This window comes from Acanthochromis polyacanthus, chromosome 21 (assembly GCF_021347895.1).
Source record: "Acanthochromis polyacanthus isolate Apoly-LR-REF ecotype Palm Island chromosome 21, KAUST_Apoly_ChrSc, whole genome shotgun sequence".
Lineage (NCBI taxonomy): Eukaryota > Metazoa > Chordata > Actinopteri > Pomacentridae > Acanthochromis > Acanthochromis polyacanthus.
In genome coordinates, this window is record NC_067133.1 from 12,647,111 (window position 1) to 12,667,622 (window position 20,512).

Here is a 20,512-nt window from a genome sequence, read left to right on the forward strand (position 1 = left end):
TGTAAATTTGCCAATACAGTCTGAGTGATTGAAAATCAATACTGCAGCTATGCTATGCATGTCAGTGTGGCCATTCATGCGTGTTCGTGTGTGCATATTGAATTAAATGCAAATCCAAAATTCATTTATCCCAATTATACTTACAGAAAATTAGATAAACAAACAAGCACACACCATACCTGACACATGTATCATGGATTTTCTCCACAGTTCATGAACCTACATTTCCACTACACTTTGTTGTTCTTTTTCTAGCTGTCCTCATTCTTGAGTTGTATTTCACTGTCTATGATGCCCTGACCCAGCTTACGCTCTTCTGTGGACTTGCAGGCCAGCTTGAAGAAATTCATGGATTACATTCAAACCAGCGCTGTGGACAAGATGGCCAAGTTCTTAGATAAAGGCCTTGATCCCAACTACCAGGACACTGACACTGGCGGTAAGGAGAGCTACAGAGCTTTAGTATCTGTCAGAATGCTTCTGTCAGTCATTTCTTTACTCAAAGCAGTACTGACAGGCTGTACTTGTAGTGCAGTACAGTGCTTTACGAGACAAAATCAACACATTTCTTTTAAAAAAAGTAAACGGATTCATAAGAGCCATTCATAAACATTGATAATGCAGCACCAAACTTATTCCGTAAATGTGTTTTTGTGCTTCAGCATCCCCAAGCAGCGAAATTAGCACACTGGTGGCCAGCAGCTATGTAACCTGGGGCTCTGCTTTCTAAACTCAACCTTTAAACTGTCTGCAAGCAACAAACCTCCCCCTATGTCTTCCGCCCTCAACTCTGTGGTATGTTGGCCTAACGCTGTGAAGGATCTGAGCCAATGTTGTTCACAATTTGGTGGCTTTTCTCAAATCCTGTTAGTTGCTTAAGGGGCGCAGCAGACGGCTCATTTACAGTTTGGGTGTGCTGCCGGTGTCGCTCCAGCCGTTCTAGGAGCAAGTGTCAAAACAGAAAGCGCAGTCTGTCATCATGGGTGTGAAACACACTCCCACTGCAGAACACAGGAGGGCAACAGAGGGCCCTGATGGACCCTTCAACAACATGCCATACTCATATATATTTTTTGGGAAAGAAAACGCATTCAAACGATGCACCTGATGATAATATTTCAGGTGTTTAATGCTACATGGTGCATCACAGTTTGGTATTGAATCCTGATTTTTACATTTCTGTCTTAAAAACAGGAAATAATTTAAATAGGAAAATAAAATGAATGAATTTATGAAATGTGTTATTTTGTTCCCAAAATCTTCCATTTAACCCCTTACCATTCACTGGCCACTGTATTTTCAGTGGCCTTGGCCATTTTGAACAGTCGTCTCAAAGCACAAAGCCTCACAATTCATCCGCCTGAACCATCTTAAGAACCCAATACCACAGCTTCAATAGTAGTTTACTTTCTAATAAAAGTGTATTCACAGCAAAATGGTAATTTCTTACATTTTCTCTCATCCACATGAGCACATGTCTTGACAGAATCCCACAGACATCATATTTCCCAGCTTTAAGCCAATTTTGGTATAAAAAAACTACGGGATGTTAAGGGGTTAAGGTGCGTAGTATCATCCAAAATATACAGAAAATGTCAATCATGGCATCATCGTGGCTTGAAATGGTTTGCTTTTCTTTCTCGTGCAAAGTTCTTCTGACAGTAAGTCCATGAACAATGAATGCAGCGTTAGGTTTGTGCAGGCAGGATGAAAGAAGTGATCAAAAAACCTGGAGAAAACATGTTCTCCTGTGCTCCTGGGACAGAGATATCCCTCCATCGTTAACACTTTTTACATTTGACCCGTCGGTCTCCCTGAAACTCTCTCACTGTGCTCTCCAGAAGCCTCACAGTAAGTACCTTTAATAGGACATAAAATAATTCTGCCAGATTCAGCCTGGCTCCTGTCAGTAGGGGCTCACTTCCATCTCTGCCAAGGGAACTGCTAAATGGGCATTCCCTAAGTCATCCTGACATGGTAACTTCAGAGGAACTGCAGTCAAAACATTTCCCCAAATAATTTGTACCTGAGATTTACTGACGCTGTTCAAAGATAAAAGCCTGCAGTCCTTTTCCTCTTTGCCAAGAAAAATCTCTTGTCACCATGGCAGTCAGTGCTCTGTGTCCTGTTTTTACTGGGAACACTTTGAATGTTTTTATTCTTCTAGGTGCCATTGAATTTTCTTGCTGAAGTGGGTCGAGTGTGTGACACAGCATTGCTGTTTTTTTTTAATTAATTTTATAGCACTTCTTTGGTGCTTCATTTGATGTCTGTGTAACAGCAAAGTGTCAGTGTATTGGCAGGAGAAACGGGTTTCACATTTATTCAGAGGCCAGCATTGCTACTTGTAGGATGAAACCAATCTTTAAAGGTACGTCTCCTGAATAGCTTTTATTTCCTCTGACACTTTAGCAGAAAAGAAAATGAACACTTGCAGCTTACTGTTAGCTGAAATGTCTCTGGATGTCCACTGGAGTAGCCGGAGAAAAGTGATGATGGTGGAATTTGGACTGATATGTGATTTGTGGAGATGGTGTGTCTTCACATCTGAAACATTCATGTCTAAAACTGTAAAATAAAGATCTCAGATTAGTGGCCTCAGGCTCACAATAGACTTGAACACCAGCGATTAAACTAGAAACTATTTTCACAATCAATGAATCTGTTTAATTCGATTTATGGACAAAATAAAACCAAAATCTATATTTTTGCTCCTCTATGACAATAAAATACAAACAAAAAACATCCTCTAGGACTGTGGGAATCACTGACCAACAGTTTAGCCCTTTCTCTACCAGTTTATAGATTAAGCAACTAATCCATCAATCAAGAAAATAATCCACAGATTAATCAACAATTAAAAATAATTAGAAATTGTATTCCAACTGTATTCCAACTTGGAGTAAGATTTGCACAAACATGCATGTTTTGTAGTAGTTAGCTGACAGTAATGACGGTGATCTCCTGACTTTTCTTCTTGCACCACCATGAAGTTGTTTCTTTAGTCTTAATAACTGTTGGATGCATAGCCATGGGATTTGTTAGTTCTTTATGTTTACCTTTGGATAGAGTGATCACTTATTTATTAATACCTGACTTTACCTCGGTTGCCAACAGCTTTGTACAATATGTCCACTAACTAATAGTTCCGCCTCAGCATTTTGTCCATATTTTAGCATGCTATCATGACAAACTATGACAGTGAATTAATACTGTCTTAACTTTTGCATTTTAGCCATTGTGATCATGTTAACATAGTGACTTAAGCATTTAGGTCAGACTGATACTGTGTAGAAGTATGCCTCATTGCTGTTTAGCAGGTGGTAGCAGTACATGCGCAAAGTGTAGCGTTACAGCATTTTTTCACACATTTTATATTAAATATACTACATTCACTATGTCCAGGAAACCTTACTCACAGTGTGCTTTGGTGAGATATACTGAATGTAAACAACTTTTGTTGCTTTAAACTGCACCTACGCTTTTAGATTTTTGTCTTAAACATATTTGTTATAATCAATAGAACACTTTTTTTTTTAAATTCATGAAGCAAGAACAACCAGGGGGTTCAAGCTAAACAGTGCATTGACATTGCTCTTACACAAATTTTGAGCAAATCACATTTGTACAGTGTATGACAAATTTTATTGTTTTAGAGTGCCAAGTGTTTTAATGTATTGCTTGGAATCAACGAAATAACACGAAAATGTGTCTTTTTTTTCATGTAAAAACATGATTTACCTGAAAGACAAACAGATTCAAGAGAGGTGATCAGGTTTTTATTTTTGTGGATTTTAATTTGACTGTTTTTGGTCTAATCTGCAAGGAGAAAACTGCTGTTTTTTTAGGAATTCAAACAAGGATGCCTCTGAATAATTAGATTTTGAGGTGTCTACTCTTGACCATAAAAACTTTGTCTGTCTCTGTCTGTGTTTTTTAGAGACTCCTCTGTCCCTGGCAGTGCAGTGTGAGCCAGGTGGAGGCGAGGCCATCCGGGTCCTGGTGGAAGGAGGGGCTCATATTGACTTCCGTGCCAAAGATGGACTCACACCGCTACACAAGGCTGTTCGAGGCCACCGTCATACAGCCCTGCTGGTAAACATTTACCCATGTTGTTGTTCTTTTGTAAGAATACTGTATTTAGCTGTAAAATGTTATGAGTTTTCATTTCGTAGGCCATAAAAGGAGAAAATCCAACCTCCACCAGGGTATTTATCTGCAAGATGGATATTTGCCCTGAAATTGATACAGTATTGTCCTAATTTGTGTTAATATATAAGTAAACAAGCTGAAGACACAGCAAACAGACCCTCCCACTCAGCCATCCACACCCACCCACACACAAATGCACGCAAACAAAAAGCTCTGTTATTTTATTCAGCCAGGGAGGAAAAAAAGACATTCACATCCAGATTGAGTGGTGTTTTTTTAAGGCTTGTGGCATATTTACATTTTAGGTGTTTATTCTGGTTTTCAGCTCCCAAATTGCCAAGAATACAGGTAGCTGTTAGAGGAGAAACTCATTCAGGGGGAGATGATTGCATGTGTAGCATTGATAAAGCCCATGTTTTCCACAAAGGAAAGAAAATCGGCTAAACTGCATAAAGGTTTGCATTAGACTCTGATTGAATACATAATTTTCTCTAGCCTGAGGTGTTGGGTGACCTCTCTGAACCCCTGGCAATTTATTTCCATCTTGATTTAAATCCCATGAATATTCCTCGACTTGAACTTGGAAAACCCGCTTGAGATATTTGTTCTTCCTGCTTACTTACTGTTTTAGCTCATAAAAGTTTTGAATCACCATTACTTCACTGCATAGTGTCTCAGACACCCTGACTTTTATCATTACTATCAGGGTTTGAGAATGGCCCGTCCATGAGGTTTCATTTTCTGTTGTCTCCTCCTGTAGGTCCTGCTCTCTCTGGGTGCATCTCCAGACTATAAGGACCGACGAGGGCTGACGCCACTTTACCACACTGTGCTGACAGGAGGCGACACCTCCTGTTGCGAAACACTGCTTTACCACCGTGCCAAGCTAGGCATCAGGGATGAGAACGGCTGGGATGAGACACATCAGGTAAATGTGTTTTCAAAGATGTGCTCAAGACCTGAAGGAAAGCTGAATAGATTTTAAAGAGGAATTTCTAGAGATTTTGTGGTAAAAATAAGAAAATATTACAATATATTTAACAAATAATCTACTAGAATTTAGTGCAAATAATCATCCAATAGTTGATTTAAAACTGAATCAACAGCAGAACTCTCTAACAGCCAAACTTTCTATTGGGGTCAGTGGCCTAATTTGAGTGCTGCACCAGAAAACCACTTCAGGATGGTTGGGGTTTGTTAGTTTCTGTAGTTCGTATTGCACAAGTGTGCATGAATCACTGTTTGTAATGTAGCAGTGTACTCTGTGTTCCAGTGTGTGTCCACGTCAAAACTTATTCACGCCATGAACCACCACACCTCTCACCCTTCATCCTCCCCATCCTTCTTCTGTGGCCTCATATAACAGCTGTGAAGTGGACAGGCAAGGCCGAAAGGAAGAATCAAGGTATCGGCCTGTTCATCTCTGTGATCACGCTCACTTCATAAGCATCTGTCTCCTCAGCTGTACTTGCCAGTCATAGACTCCATTATACGCTGTGTGTGTATTTTGTGTCTGTGTGTATTTGACTGATAGGTTCACCGCCATAGCTGAGATTTTTGGATTTGATCCACCAAAAGCAGCTACATTTTATATTCTTTAAATCTGTATAGTCTCCCACATTTGAAGGCTTCAGGCATTGAATTTGTTTTTTGTTGTCAGGGTGTAACCAGAGCAATAAATCTCCACTGAAATTCGTGAAGATAAAATTCTGTTGTGTTTTGCATTGCATGTATGCGCTGAAGTTTTTTTCAGTTTTGGTTGGATATACAGTGTATCCAAACACAAACAAACAAACAAACATGTTGCATGTGTACGTGATGCAGCATTTCCAGTAACACTTCATAGTGAGGGTACAACTTATATGCTTAATTAATGCATGGCTTATAATGATTAAATGCATAAGTTAATGCAGGATGTTTTATGAATTCCTGGTGCTCCCTATTAACAGTTGATCAAGTTGCTACTATCACTTTACATAATTAGTTTACACTTACTAGATCATTGGTTAAAGCTCTGTTAGTGGAATTTAAGTTATATAAAATTATTTATGAAGCTATACTTTTGTTTATTGTGTAAATGTTGCATCCTACGACCACTTTGATTTACATAATATCTTCATGGTTTTAGAAGAACAAGTACTGCTTGGCTTTCAGAAAAAGACTGAGCAAATACATTAGTCTGAAATTAACTATTTTGTGACTGAAATGCAGCTAATGAAGTAACTGTTAAAGTGACATTCTTTTAATGGATGATCTATTATCTATATGTTGTTGTTACCAAATAACTTCCAAGTTTTAATGACCTGATCATTTGTTAATGGTGAATGACGATTCATGGTAAATCCATACATTGGTCATGCATTAAAACATCATGAGTCGTGCATTAGTTAAGTATTACCTGAACATTTGATCTGTACTCTAACTGTAAAGTATTAGGGCCTGTCTTCCAATGGAATAAATAATGGGTGAAGTGGTGGGGAAAATTTCCTCTCTTGATCCACTGCTTTCTTATATTAGAAGACTTTTAGTTCATTATGGTGCTTATCATGGTTCCTTACAACTAAGAATGATGTTGAAATCAGCATTTATTATTTAAACCAGTAATGTTGCATGAAATGGAAAAATTGTGGCTCTGCACGCAGTTTAATATACTTAACAGATTGATGTAGATTATTTGCCAAGTTGTTAACTCAATGTCATGTATTTTCTGCATCCTGGTATATCACCTGTAAGGACAACAGCAGTCAGTCAGAAATAAGTGCAAACATATTAAGATTAAAACATGTACACTGAGAACTGAAAGTCAGAAAAATATGCTTTTTGATATGTAATTATAATGCACTTGTGTGGGTCTGTGTGTGTATGAAATGATGGGTCTTATTATTCTAGCTGTGATTATTGTTATTGTGGGATCTCACTTGTGTTCTCTCACTGTTTTCTCGCCCTCTGAGTTCGGAGGTGGTGTTAATTAAATCTGCTGTCACTTTATAACTGTCACCTTGTGCCTCTCTACCTCTCTGTGTCATTGTCTCTTCTTTATCCTTGTTTGCATCTATTCTTCTCGCTTCTCTTTGATAAACACTCACTTTCTTTCTTTGTCTTTTATTGGAAACCCCTCCACCACATCCTCCTTCTCTGTCTTTCTTTCTTTTCACCTCTCCTTGATCTGTTCATCTTCAGGCCTGTCAGAACGGTAACTCGCAGCATCTGGAGCACCTCCTCTTCTATGGGGCGGATTCTTCCTCCCAGAATGCCTCTGGAAACACTGCCTTGCACATCTGTGCTTTATACAACAAGGTATTTCCCTGAATAGTCGCCAAATGTCAAGTCCTGTAAAGACTATTGAACTTCTGGTAAAAACAAATGCAGTGCAATGGGTTTTAAGTAAGATATTCACTTTTTAGTTTCAGTATTCTGAATCTTAAAATCCTGAAACAAGTAAATGTCAAAAGAAGAGAACACTGGGCTGTCTAGAGTGAGCGCATACTGTGAACAAATTACATACATTTCTATGTGATGCAGTAATTCTGCAATTTTTGTCTGACTGTGCATTATTGTACATTAATCAGTGCTGTTTTCTACAGGAAAGCTGTGCACGAATTCTGCTCTACCGGGGAGCAAATAAAGACACAAAGAATAACAGTGGGCAGACCCCCTTTCAGGTAATGGCTGAGTGTCTGGCTGAGTAATTACGCGTGTTGGGTGGCTGTATGGTTTAGTGTCTTATTAAGTTAACGTAGCAGAAAGTGCCAGGGCCTAATTTCACTTTAAACCATTACTGTGCTGCGATGCACACAGAGGTCCCAGGTGGCGAGGTTGCATGTGACCCTTTAATCTGGATACATTAACTCTGTCTATGCAGAAAATGCCAGCTGAGACAGTCTGTTGTTTTCTCCCTTAGACACGAACTCACAAACAGCAGAGAAGATAACACGGAGAAAGCTTTTAAATTTGTTGGATTGTGTGGTGACCTGTGTAGTTTTTAAGATGAGTAAACGTACTAAGATTACAAAAGCATTTGTGCAGAAATATTTATCGACAAGAGAGTACAGAAACATAAGAGAATGTCTGATTTTGTGGATCAAGGAAGTGATCCATTTGTTTATATTAATTATAATCGAAACACAACACAGACACAAATCTTGTTTCCATCACTTGTAAAATTGCCTATTTGAGGACCTGCAAAATTAGGCATTTTTCATGAATGTGATTGAACAGATTTAACAGCTACAGTACTTAATATCAACCAGAAATACAGCGTTGTGTACGTGTGTGTTTTCATCAGGTGGCTGTTATGTCTGGCCATTTTGAGCTGGGTGAAATTATTAAAAACCACCGGGATACAGATGTGGGTGAGTGCTGTAGCCGATATCTGGTCTGAAGTTTGGCTTTGGAAATGTGTAGTCTTCTTTAATGTGTCCTGACAGTGCTAAAATTACACACAGATTCTCCATGTTGGAATTTCAACCTTTAATCAGTCAATAAAAAGGAGCATCAATCCTACTGTACTGTAGTATGGCAAAGCATGCTTAGATGGAAAGTATAAAGAAACATGGATGACAGTATGTCGATGGAAGACAGCTGAGAAAATCACTGTTTCCTCTCTCCCCTCTTCCTTCACATCCCAGTTCCCTTTGTAGAGTCTCCAAAGTACGCCCCCCAGAGGCGTGAGAGCTCCAAGACACTGACGATACCCCACCCTCACCCCTTCCTCCGGGCCAACAGTGACAGCAGCATGAACCTGCCAGACTGGATGGCAGTGCCCAACGCCCCGAGCACCAACATCGTCTCTGTGCAGGTTTCTGTGTCTGTCTGTGTGTGACGAAGTTCACAGTCTTAACTCTTCACACTCGAAGCAGTTCACAAAGCAACAGAAAGTCTGTTGTTTTAAAGATTGGATTGAAGTCTGTGCCATTGAACTCTCGATGTTAAAACTTTTGTCCTTGAAGACTTGTTATCCACGTTGACTCACAAGTGCAGGCTGATTACTGACATTGGAAACAGCAGCGAACAAAACAATCTCACCTCAATGTTTGTTTAAGAACACTTTCAATGCATTTTAGTAACTTAAATTTTAGTATGACTGCTGTAAAACCCGCAACAGTTTTCTCAACAGCAACATTACGTGACATATTTTTAGCCTAACAAGATTTACCAGATCAAAAACAAGCACTTTTCAGCTAAACTGTCCAGGTTGTCGCTGCTAATATGTGGTGCTTGTTGTTTTTCTGTCCATGAGTGTGTTTGACCAGGAGCTTTTGAAGTCCTTGAACAACTCTAATAAAAGCTCAGCCACAAAATTAGCTTTGAAGTTAAGATTTCTGTCGAGTTGCCTGTTTTATTTTCCATTTTATTTGATTAATCCAAGAAAAGTACAGCCTGTGGTCAGAGTCATCATTTGTTCTCAACATTGGCAGCTTGGTGAAATGTTTAATGCCCAGATAATTAAAGTTTCCATTGTAAAGGAGGAGGGTTGATTGACTTTTTTTTCCAACTATTCATGATAATATAATGAAGTAGATGACCTTTATCAACCTCTAGTGGTGAACACTGCTAATTGCAGCACCTTATCTCTTGCCCTCCATGTATTTTAGTTATTATGCGCATTGGGGCAGAAAATAAATAAATCATCTCTCGTTATCTTCTTTTTTTATGTTGATAGTCCATGACCATACAAAATGTAATAAAAATACATAATTGATGAGACATTTTACATGTAATTTATTGTGTTTATCATGTTTTATTAATGTTGATGTTATAATCTGTAAACATGTGCTCTTCAAAGCACAGATAATAGAAATCAGGACCGCTTTTATGACTAATTGGACTAATGGATGTCAGAGAAAGTTAATTTGTCAGAACCACAGAGAAGAAGGTGATTAACAATGAAAATTGAAAAAGAACAGGAATGTATGTACCCTCCATGAAATAATTTGAAACAATGCAGTTCAATAATTCATGAGGAGACTATTGTATGTAGCTGCAGGGGTGTATATATGCCATATTTTCTCACCTATCTTTCCCTCTCTGTCTGTCTTTCACAGGGATACAAGCATACAGGAACCCTGCGGAGCTCCAGCAGCCCCAGAGGGGCAAGAACACGCTCTCCATCCCGTGGGAGGATCGGAGATAAGGAGGACCGGAGCAGACAGAGTAGGAGACAAGGGTGAGTGGAGAAGTCGTAGAAGAAGGATCTAGTGAACAGGGATATCTCTTCAACTTTGTAGAGTACTGTAGGTTTTTCCAGGCTGCTCAGAGTGCATTTGAGTCTTTCAACTAGGTGTCCTTAGAATGTTTTAAACTGATTCCAAAGCCTTGAAAGTCTTAAAAGTGGGCTCTTAGGTATCTTAAAATGTTTTCTTATGCAGTATTTTTTAAGGAGAGATGGTTTTGTACAGTTGGCAGGATTCTCTGAAGTTCTATAATAACTTAGACCAACTACCTCTCCAATTAATTCCGATCCCATGCGACTAATCTGCATTTTCAGTTTTGATTTGAAAGAAATATGTTTTCTCCTGATAAAGTGACAGTGTGACGCAGTACAAGTACTCATAATAAGACATTTATACCTAAACAATTTTGTTTTTCACCCACAATTTAGGTAACACAACTGCTAGGTTAGGTTTAAAAAATAGATGGTTTGGGTTTAAATTCACAGCATATTAGAAGCTTCTCCTCCAATTTCTGGGTTACCAAGGTGACAAGTCCCTTCCGTCTAATTTCTAATTACTTTCCAACCAGTTGGAACGAAATAAAATAAATGTTAAAGATATGTTGATCAGGAACAAATTTGTAATGTGTCACAATTGAAAACTGAGATAAAATATGTTTCCCTTAAAATGTAATGAGAATGCAGTTCGGTTGTACAGGAATGCCATTTTTGGAGACTTGAGCAGTGCAATCTTTCAGAACAAAATCTCACTCTGGCTCATAAAAAGCTAGATTATTTCTGTTGTTAGGGTGATTTCAATAAATAATAATGGTCTGTGAATAGACTAAAATAGAATAGACTGGCAATCATTTTATCACATTTAAACAATTAGACAGCAGTGTTTTAAAAAAGTACAGTAAGAAATATGCAAATATGAGATATGTGAATATAAAATATGTTCAAATGTAACCTATGAAAACAATAATATAGCTTACTGTTGTAAAAAAAATACCGGTAGCTTTTTGTTGTATTAAAGCACTATAAAAACAGCAGTTGAACTGATGCTCCACCTCTGGATATTGCACGTTGCTGCACTTTGACAAAAATGTAATGGCTTGTAGTAATCAAACCATCGAAATGCACTGTTCAGTCAAAATTTTAAAAAAAACTGTCTGACAAGTCTTAAAAAGCATCAAATTTACATTCCAAAATAGCCAGTCTGTCAAAGATTTCTCCAGTAACAGGAATTGCATTCAGTAATTTGGTTACACTTACCTACAAGGAGTTTTGCTTTTTAAACTGCAGCCTCAATCATCTGCTCACCGTCTGTTCCTCCCTCCCAGACCTGCTCTTGCCACCACCACTGTACAGACTGCAGGCCAGCGGAGACGCCTCTACAGCGCCGTCCCAGGACGAGTCTTTGTAGCCACTCGCGCACACTCAGCACAGGGAGAGCGAGAAATCAGCTTCAGTAAAGGAGACAGAGTCAAAGGTGGGTCTGTGTGCATTTTCATATCATCACACTCTGTGTATATGTGTGTGTGTGTGCTGAAGCATTTGCATCACTTTGTCTCCTTTGTAAACACGAGGTGTCAGTCTGGTTGAGAGTCTGTCTGTGACGTTGTATTTCCCTTGGTACTAACATGACGGGATGGTAATCTGCTCTCTTATGTTACCTCCAGAGGTGTGGGGAAGACTGTTTACCCCATGATAGGCACAAACTTGTAAAAATACACTGAACGCACATAAAGAGAAATATAAAACAACTTTACAGACGCCTTTAAAAGATTTAATCCAACATGAGGTTACATGCGCTGTAGCCTGTCTCTGTTTGGCCTCAACCAGCTCCATACAATAACTTTGTTGCTAACTGGTGGGGTTTACCAAATTCAGAGGTGAGATTTAATTTGCAGCTTTTAAGCTAACACTATTTAGCTAACTGATAAAATATTTTGAACACAAAGCCAGATGGTACATCACCTGAACATTTAGTTATCCTCCTAGCTTTAGCAAATGCTGGGGAGACTATGCTGGCAAATTTCCAGTGACCACACAGTCATATATACCATTAATTAATCAAGGCGCGTTTAGTAGAGTGCTACCAAACAATGCATCCAGCAAACACACTGGAACATTAGCATTCAATTAAAGTTTTATTTCAAGCCACAAGTTTAATTGAAGTTCACAGCTTTTCTGTCTGTTTTCTGTCTCCAATATATATGGGTTGATGACAGTGGTGAACTCCAGCCACTGTGCTTTGTGAAGGCCAAAAAGCAACGCAATAAATGAGTGAAAGTGGCTAAAAACCTCTGCGAATCCGCAGAGTTTATAGCAGCCTTCTGATATTCACTCATGCCAGAAGACTACAGATGGGTGAACTGCTGGAGGCATGCATTATAGCTGTCCAGCATCCCTTGATGAAATAGTGATCCGAGGAAGATAAAGAAGACGAGAAAAATACGATTTCCTGCAGGATTTATCTGCTAGAGACCATGAAGGATTGAACACAATTTCATAGGAATCCAACATAACGTTGTTGGGATGTTTAAGTCTTAATCAGAGTGGTCGACCTTCAAACAAACTCTGGAGATGTTACCTCCAGGTTTATAGGCGGCACATCAGCAGCCAAGCTAGATCCAAGTCAAGTGTCTTCAGATGAGTTTGTAAAATGGTTTTGTCCTAACATGAGTGTAAGGTCTCTATATATGTTTGTATTCAATGTCTGCAGGTATGAATATGTGTGTGTTTGTGAGTGAGTCTAAGGTGTCACCAGGTATGTATGTCTTGGTGAGTATGTAGGAGGTTTGCATGTCCGTGTGCGTGTCCACAATATTTCTTTTCTGTCTGTAAAATTTTGTTGTCTTTTTGCGTGTGTTCATTTCTCACTGATTTCCTGTGTGTGCGCGTGTGATTTGGTCAACGTTGCGTCACCTTTTCTTGACAAGCTGCTCTTTCCTGCTCCCACCTCTAGTGCTGAGCGTTGGCGAAGGCGGGTACTGGGAGGGGACAGTCAGGGGTCGCACAGGTTGGTTCCCCTCTGACTGTGTGGAGGAAGTGATGCTTCGAAGCCAAGACAACCGATCAGGTGATCACCACCAGTCGCACACAAACACACACAGCAGGCTTGTCCGGAAGAGCACTCCTTTTAGCAGAGAACTTAGCATCTTGTCAAGGCCTGAAAACATGTTAGCTGCTAGTATTCAGTTTATATGACCATAAAGATTTGAGAAAATAGATGTGAAAGTTCTTCTGTTGAATTTTACATAAGGGTTCTTGCTAATTTAACATGATCAGCATTGGGTCTGTTTTAATTATTGATCAATATATGAAATAAGTGGAATATGAATGAATTGTTTTGTCAAGAAAATGTTTAAAATAAATACACAAAACTAAGAATCTGCAGTTACGCTAGCAGCTTAGTGAAGATGTATCCAGGTACAGTGGTGCTTTCAGCTGAATGCCAACACCACCTGCATGTTAACATGCTCACAGTAACAATGATGATTTAACCTGGTGATATTTAGCCTATATAATAGTTACCATGTTCACCACTTTAGTTTGCTATGTTGGCATGCTAACCCCACGTACAGCTGAGTAAAGACAGTGCTTCTCAAGCGCTTTGCTGGTAGAGTTAAAACAGGGCTCATGACAGCATTTCTGGCCTAAAATAACATCTTTCATCTATTCACATTGTCCAAAACCCAAAACTAATCAATTAAAACAAAACAATTAGAATTTTTAAATTACATCTCACATAAATATCGTAGCCAAATTAAAATAACTGTAGCTTTTGAGCCACTCTTTTAGCATGAATAACATCATGACAGAAAGAAAACCGTTTAGAATTTCTTAGGGAAACGTCAAGAAGGTGATCCAGAAACAAAAAAGTGGGCTTTTGAAATCAACAAAGATTTTTGTCCTTCTTATATGTAAATTCTTATCTGTGAATGTTTTTCAATATGGATAATTTAAATACCATTATATACCATCTGTAGTCCTGTAGCTTTCAACATCAAAATGTTACAAGATCCAACTGAAAGCAGGCATCGCAACCTTTGACACTGTGTGTTTTGGCTCCTCCTGTGCAAAATACATGTGAAATAAAGACAAATCAGTGCTATTTTTGCAAGGTTGCAAAGACTTTAGCATGCAAAATTTTGTGGGGTAGCATTGTATTGCTGTAGTGCTGGAATCGTGCTCATCTGTTCAGGGGTTAATTTGTTTTTGCCTTAACCATTTATTGGACAATAAAATTGTTTATAGATGGATCAGGTATTCAACCGGTTTTCCCAAAATTAATATACATAGTTGTCATGGCTTTAGTTGTAGATTACAGGTGACCTGACTGAAAAAAAGCCTCTTGTAGAATAGAGATATCAGTTTAACAGAAAGCGTGTTGCAAAAAGTTTCAGTGTCGGTCCAACTGTGCTGAAGTCCGTGTGACGTTGTGTTTCAGAGAGCCGTGGAGAACGAGCCAAGCGGCTGTTCCGCCATTACACTGTGGGATCCTACGACAGCTTTGACGCTCCCAGGTAAGAGCAGCCTTCTCATTAGCTGCAACTGAACAGGTAACTGAACAGCTGCCTTTTTTATCCAAAGATGCAGTGATGGACACAGACTCATCAAGCAGCAGGGGCATAAACAAACCCTATATTACTGTCTGTTCACAGGACTGGTGGTGGGGTTTCTTTTTTTTCTTTCTTTCTTTTTCATTCATTTACATATTGAAACTGAATTCAAAAGAACTTTGGGGCACTTGGATTGACAAAAGAGGCATTTAGATGCTGCAGCTGCCATAAAGCATGCCATTCTGGTTAAATAAAGGTTTAACCATAACTGTTTCCTATTGTTGTCCTCTGAACAGCTCTGCTCAGGAAATGAGGGGTTAAGTACCTTACTAAAGAGCATGATGTTACTCGTGCATCCTCCCAGTGGGTACTGGAACTCAAACTGACAGCCTTTTCATTATGAGCCTGCTGCTTCACTGTTTAGACTTACAGCACATGCTGGCAGGGAATTTGTTTGTATGGTGACATACTGTATACATCTACCCAGATAAGATGATTCATAGGTTCCAGTGATACTTTGTGTGATGTAATGTGTTGTGAGTGATTCATGCAGTAGGATGACGATGTGCGAGGGTTCGCTGCCTCCGGTCTAGAAACTGATCCGCCTGCTTTCATACTGGAGTCATCCTCATGGCAGAGGTGTACCAGTTGTGTTTTGACTAGTTGGTTTTGCTGAATTTAACCTGGGCAGACAGGAAGACTTTTTTTTTTTTTTTTTTTTTTGCCATATCAGGATTTTACAGCAAATTCCTTCCTTTTAATGTCTGCATTTTGGCTCCGAGTGCAGAAGTGCTTTGCTAGATTGCATTTTTTAGGGTGGGCTGAACTTCTTGGTGCATTCAGACCACTTTGGTGACTAAGCCTGAAATTTCTTTGTGTTGACCACTGTTATGAAATCACCAGATGATCATTCCTGCCCTCGATGACCACGCAGACTGAAGTGATGCATATGTATTACTGCGCCGTGGGACCAGCCACAAATACAGCAGCTGAGATCTTTAACTTTTAACAGAAGGTTGTTAGACTTTTTTTGTGGTAATACAGCTACCATCCACCCACTGTGACTTAATCAGCATCCGGTCTTGCATAGCTATTCAATCTTAAAGGGCGACGTCACAGATTTACATCATTATGAAATCGGAAATGTACAGTATGTATAATAAGTATGTTTTCTTCCTTCCTTTGGGCCTGCACTGAGAGCGACACAACCCCTTTTCCTCGCTTTTCTCCGCTCATAGTCCAGTGATTAAAAAATATTTACGCCTATCCCTGACATTTTATTAATTACAAGAGAGTAAACTTAAGTAAATATAAGAAGGAAAATGTTCTTTGGAGGCAATATGTTGACACACAAGTAGAGAACTGTATTGACTTTGGTTGTGTGACTTCTCATCATTAACTCGGCCTAATATGATGTCATTCCCTTTAATGTCTTGCATCTGCATCATGGTGAGTCGCTTTGAGGCAAACTCATTTCAGTGTCCAGGACCTGGACTGAGCAAAGAGAGAATTATTTACATAGAAATAAAGCCATTACCAATCACATGTATTATTTACGGGAAATCGTGCGTTCTTCCTCTCCCTCCCTCTCCCTCTTTTATCATTCCCTCACTCATCATCAGTTTGACTTTCACCTGCTTTTTTCTTTAGATTTTCCCTCTAACTATGCTTTGCTCGCACACACTTACCCACACCATCATTTATTATTAACATGCTTTTCATCACCAGTGACATTTCATGCATGCGACACACTCAGCCATGCAAACTCGCACACATATGTTTGTACGCACACGCTAGCACACCCATCATTGATAATTAAAGCTGTGTTGCAGCATAGACGGAGCCCGAGACTGTTTGTTTGGCCAGGCAGGCAGGCAGGCAGGCAGGCATGGCTGACTCAGAACCGCCCTCACATGGGCCTACTTTCACAGCCTTTATCACTACATGTAATATCTCACCTATTCCTCCTTTCATCCCTCTATATTTGGCCACATCTCCTGACCATCTCTGCATCCCTCCCTCGCTTTTCTATTCATCACTGTATTGCTAACCCCCCTGTACTTTTTAATTTTCTTTCTATCACCCTGTCCTCCCTGTGGTGTCTCCATCTGGAGGTCAGACAGTGAAGGGCACTCAAAGGGGAGAGGGGGGTTGGAGAGAGGGATGGAGAGCTGGTAGGAGGAAGAAAGGCATCCTGTGTTTACAAATGGGTGGAAAGGGACATAAATTGTTTCTTGTGCGTGCAACAGGAGGCCTCAGTAGGGTAGAACAAAAGCAGAAAGAAGGTTGCCCTCCTCTCTGTTTTAACTTTCTTCATCCTGATCAAAGCAAGACCCTTATGAATCCTTTAGTCTAATGTGATGCTTTTATTGAATTTTTCAATCAGAGTTTGTCCATATTGACATGACTGATTGGTTGTTATGGATTGAACTTTTAATTCGAGTGTCTTTCCAAGTGTTTCTTTTAAGATTGTGTTTTTCTCAGAGAAGAGAAGCCCCTGAGAAACAAAACTGTCTGTTGAAAGCAATGTTTCTTTTTAAATGATTGGTTAAACTATACTGAGACAACTGCTGGCAGTCAATCTCTGTCACAGATAGATTTCATAGATGTATTTTTGATGTCTAACAATAAAAAGCAGCAGATGTTTTCCTGCTGTGTAGCATATGATGGACACTTTACATGTCCTTGTTTTAGCCTAAGTTATGGATGTAATAGAAACTTATCATCTTTCATAAACAGTAACTAACAATGAGAAGAATCTGGTTATTAGGTAATGATCAGCTTCTGTTTATTGTAAGTTGACTACAGCATCATTCTGACAAAAAAACAAGAAAAACAGGTCTTGCTAGATGATGAATGGATCTACAGCAGCAAAAATCTAAGCTTATTAAATCAAACCAGTGATGTATTTTGTTGCCAAAATGTTTATTTTCCGTTTGCAAGAGGAACAAACTTTCTCGCTTTAAGATTGGTTTTGCCATGTAGCCCGGGATATGTAAAACAAACTGACTGCAATACAGTTTTTTTTGGAAATTAACACTACTAATGCGTTGATATTCAGTGTTTTGATCAATGCCCCACAGTATCAACATTTGGCTAATCTCTAATGAACAGAGTTGCCCTCTCTGCCGCACATTGATCCTCATCTTGTCCTGCCCACTGCCTGTTATTGAAAGCTGAATATATTTTGTTGCCTGACGTTTCCTGCCCTGGACAAGCCGTGACATTATAACAAAGCAGCATAAGGGTAACCCAGCAGTCAGCGAGATTAACTGCTTTAACTTGATAATGGGATGTGGCAATTACATTAACAAAAACAAAAAGACAAGGGCCTGTGACGGCTAGGAAACCATCAGTGACAAATGATAAACAAATGGAGAATTATTACGAACGAATGGCATGCCCTTTCACCTCAGATGTCTTTTTAATTCCGTTGGTCCTCTCCCTGCTTCCACCCTCCCATCTAAGCCGTTTCCCCTCTGAATGGCTGTATTAATATTGAACACTTTTTCTGTTTCTCCTATGGTCTAAATATGTTCAGTGTGCAAATTCAGGTCAGTCAGTCTGTGCAAAATTAGAAATGTTTGAATATTTGGATGCGATGAAAACTCATCACAGTTAAGTGAATTCTCGTCTGTCCTGTAGTGAGAAATGTTAATTTACAGTCAACATAGCTTCTAATCTTTGCAGTTTAGATGTGATGTTTATAAATTTCAAACCACCAGTTATGAAAGAAGGCCATCATACATTGCATACAGTGGGGCAGAGAGAGCTCAGCATACTGCGGCTTAAGAAACACATGCAAATAAACATATGTTGTCACTTCTTGGACAGCTTTTACAAAGTATTAGGTAAAACTCAGCTACAGTAAACTAAAACATAAGCTCTGGGAAACGCATTCTCCAATTCTACAGCGAATAAGCAGCATAAAGACCCTGCTGAGCACGTTGATGACATATCAGTGATGAATATATTTTAAATCAGAGCTTATGATATTTATGTTTTTTGGAGATATTGCTGTAGAATTAGCAGCATTAACCTTTTATTTTTCGCTGCTACTTATTGGTGCCTACTGGAAACTGCTGTGTAAATTTGTTCAGTTTTCATTTCTCCGCTTATTTGAGATGTCGTATTTCCAGTGTGTTTTTATGCTGCTTCAGTGTAATTAGAGTGGTGAATGTGTATGCAGCAGGTTTTCGTGTGACGTATGTGATGTTAAAGTGGTGAAAATGTTTTTGTTTTCTTATGCTGCAGTGTGTTGAGCTCTCTCAGCCGATCTGTACATCCGAAAAAAGTTCAGTGGAGTGAGAACTTAAGTCATCTTTTGACAATGCAATGAGCAAAACAGATTATGTGTATTGGAGTCTTATGAACACAAGGGCCTAAGGTACATTATAGTCCTGCTCTAATTGCATGCACAGTAAAATATATGAGAACTGATTAAGAATGATCCAAGATTATGCCTAAAAACTGTCTAAACTGCTTCTGATATATATTTGACTGCCATTCCTGTCAAAGTAGCGTCCTTGTGCGTCCAATACCTGTAATACTCCAGTTATGTGAATATATCAAGCACCATGTATAATAGGAGCTGAATTTCTGTGCCATAACAGCAACTCTTCAACTTGAATATCATGTTATGGAAGAGAAAGAAATCACACGGAGCCCAGTCTCATGAATAGGGCGCTGTGATGGACAGTGTTCAGGTCGTTTGGGCTGAATGTTCTCTGTCAGACACCTCAGGACGCTACAGTAAAAATCTGCGTTGACGGTCTGACCCTGAGCTACAAATTAATGTTTCACGACCACGTGAATGTGAAGAAAACTAGAGCATGCCCTTGCTGTGCTCCTGCCCTGATGTCTTGCTGGTTCTTCTACTGTGACAGCTGTTCTATAATCTCCGGGTTGAAGCTGCAGGTCCACCTCAAGTCACCAGTGATGATCCTCCACATGAAGGTTGGATCATCCCTGCTGCTTACTGACGCAGAATGTAATGTTTGCTCTCTGCACCCGTTAGTGGTGAAATTATAGATGTGCACTTACCAGTGGTCACAAAAATGCGTGTAACGCTGTTGTCACTCACCCAACTTGTGGCAGTTACTGCTCACACATATTGCACATTTTCATTTGCGTCTTCCACACACCGTGACTGACACCGTTTAAAGTAGCATTGTTTTAATGCATTCTCACTGCGTTTGCTACATGTTTATCTTTGAATGAGCATCAAAAGCCACTCTAACACTACTGCTGGTTTTGAAAGAATTGAAAGCTATAAACCGATGTCACTGCCACAGATGCATTCAACTATACACAATCTGTACATGCTGCTGCTCCTCAGCTAGTCCACACGAGCCCATTTTTTTGGCCAACAGTGGGTCAAATAAGGACAAGCGAGTACACCGTTTGGAAGAGAGCTGCAGAGTGGCCTGTTAAACGCTGCTGTGGTGGTTTTTGTGTATTGCATTCTCTCTTATATGTGCATGCAAAAAGCAGCAGTCAGTGAATGTTGTCTTTGATATCTTACAAACATGTTCAAATGACTATTTTGGCAGAAATATGTAATAGGATAAATACAAAAGTATTAAACAGTGTGTGTTTAGATTTTTCTGTAAAGGATAGATGCATGATGCACACACACACA

The 20,512-nt window shown here is 39.4% G+C and overlaps 1 protein-coding gene across 3 annotated transcripts in view; it reads left to right on the plus strand.

Annotated features, from left to right (window-relative positions):
* Positions 1 to 20,512, plus strand: part of shank1 (SH3 and multiple ankyrin repeat domains 1) — a 73,759-nt gene that overhangs the window by 36,644 nt on the left and 16,603 nt on the right. For all 3 annotated transcript variants that reach the window (XR_007938582.1, XM_051940899.1, XM_051940900.1), the window contains exons 5-15: positions 331 to 439; positions 3,941 to 4,095; positions 4,913 to 5,080; positions 7,333 to 7,449; positions 7,737 to 7,814; positions 8,438 to 8,504; positions 8,781 to 8,950; positions 10,197 to 10,318; positions 11,647 to 11,795; positions 13,275 to 13,388; positions 14,760 to 14,835. Coding sequence is in view for 2 of the 3 variants with exons in the window: in XM_051940899.1 (XP_051796859.1) it covers positions 331 to 439; positions 3,941 to 4,095; positions 4,913 to 5,080; positions 7,333 to 7,449; positions 7,737 to 7,814; positions 8,438 to 8,504; positions 8,781 to 8,950; positions 10,197 to 10,318; positions 11,647 to 11,795; positions 13,275 to 13,388; positions 14,760 to 14,835 (1,325 nt within the window). In the remaining variant the exon portion in view is untranslated. The remainder of the gene's footprint in view (positions 1 to 330; positions 440 to 3,940; positions 4,096 to 4,912; positions 5,081 to 7,332; positions 7,450 to 7,736; positions 7,815 to 8,437; positions 8,505 to 8,780; positions 8,951 to 10,196; positions 10,319 to 11,646; positions 11,796 to 13,274; positions 13,389 to 14,759; positions 14,836 to 20,512) is intronic.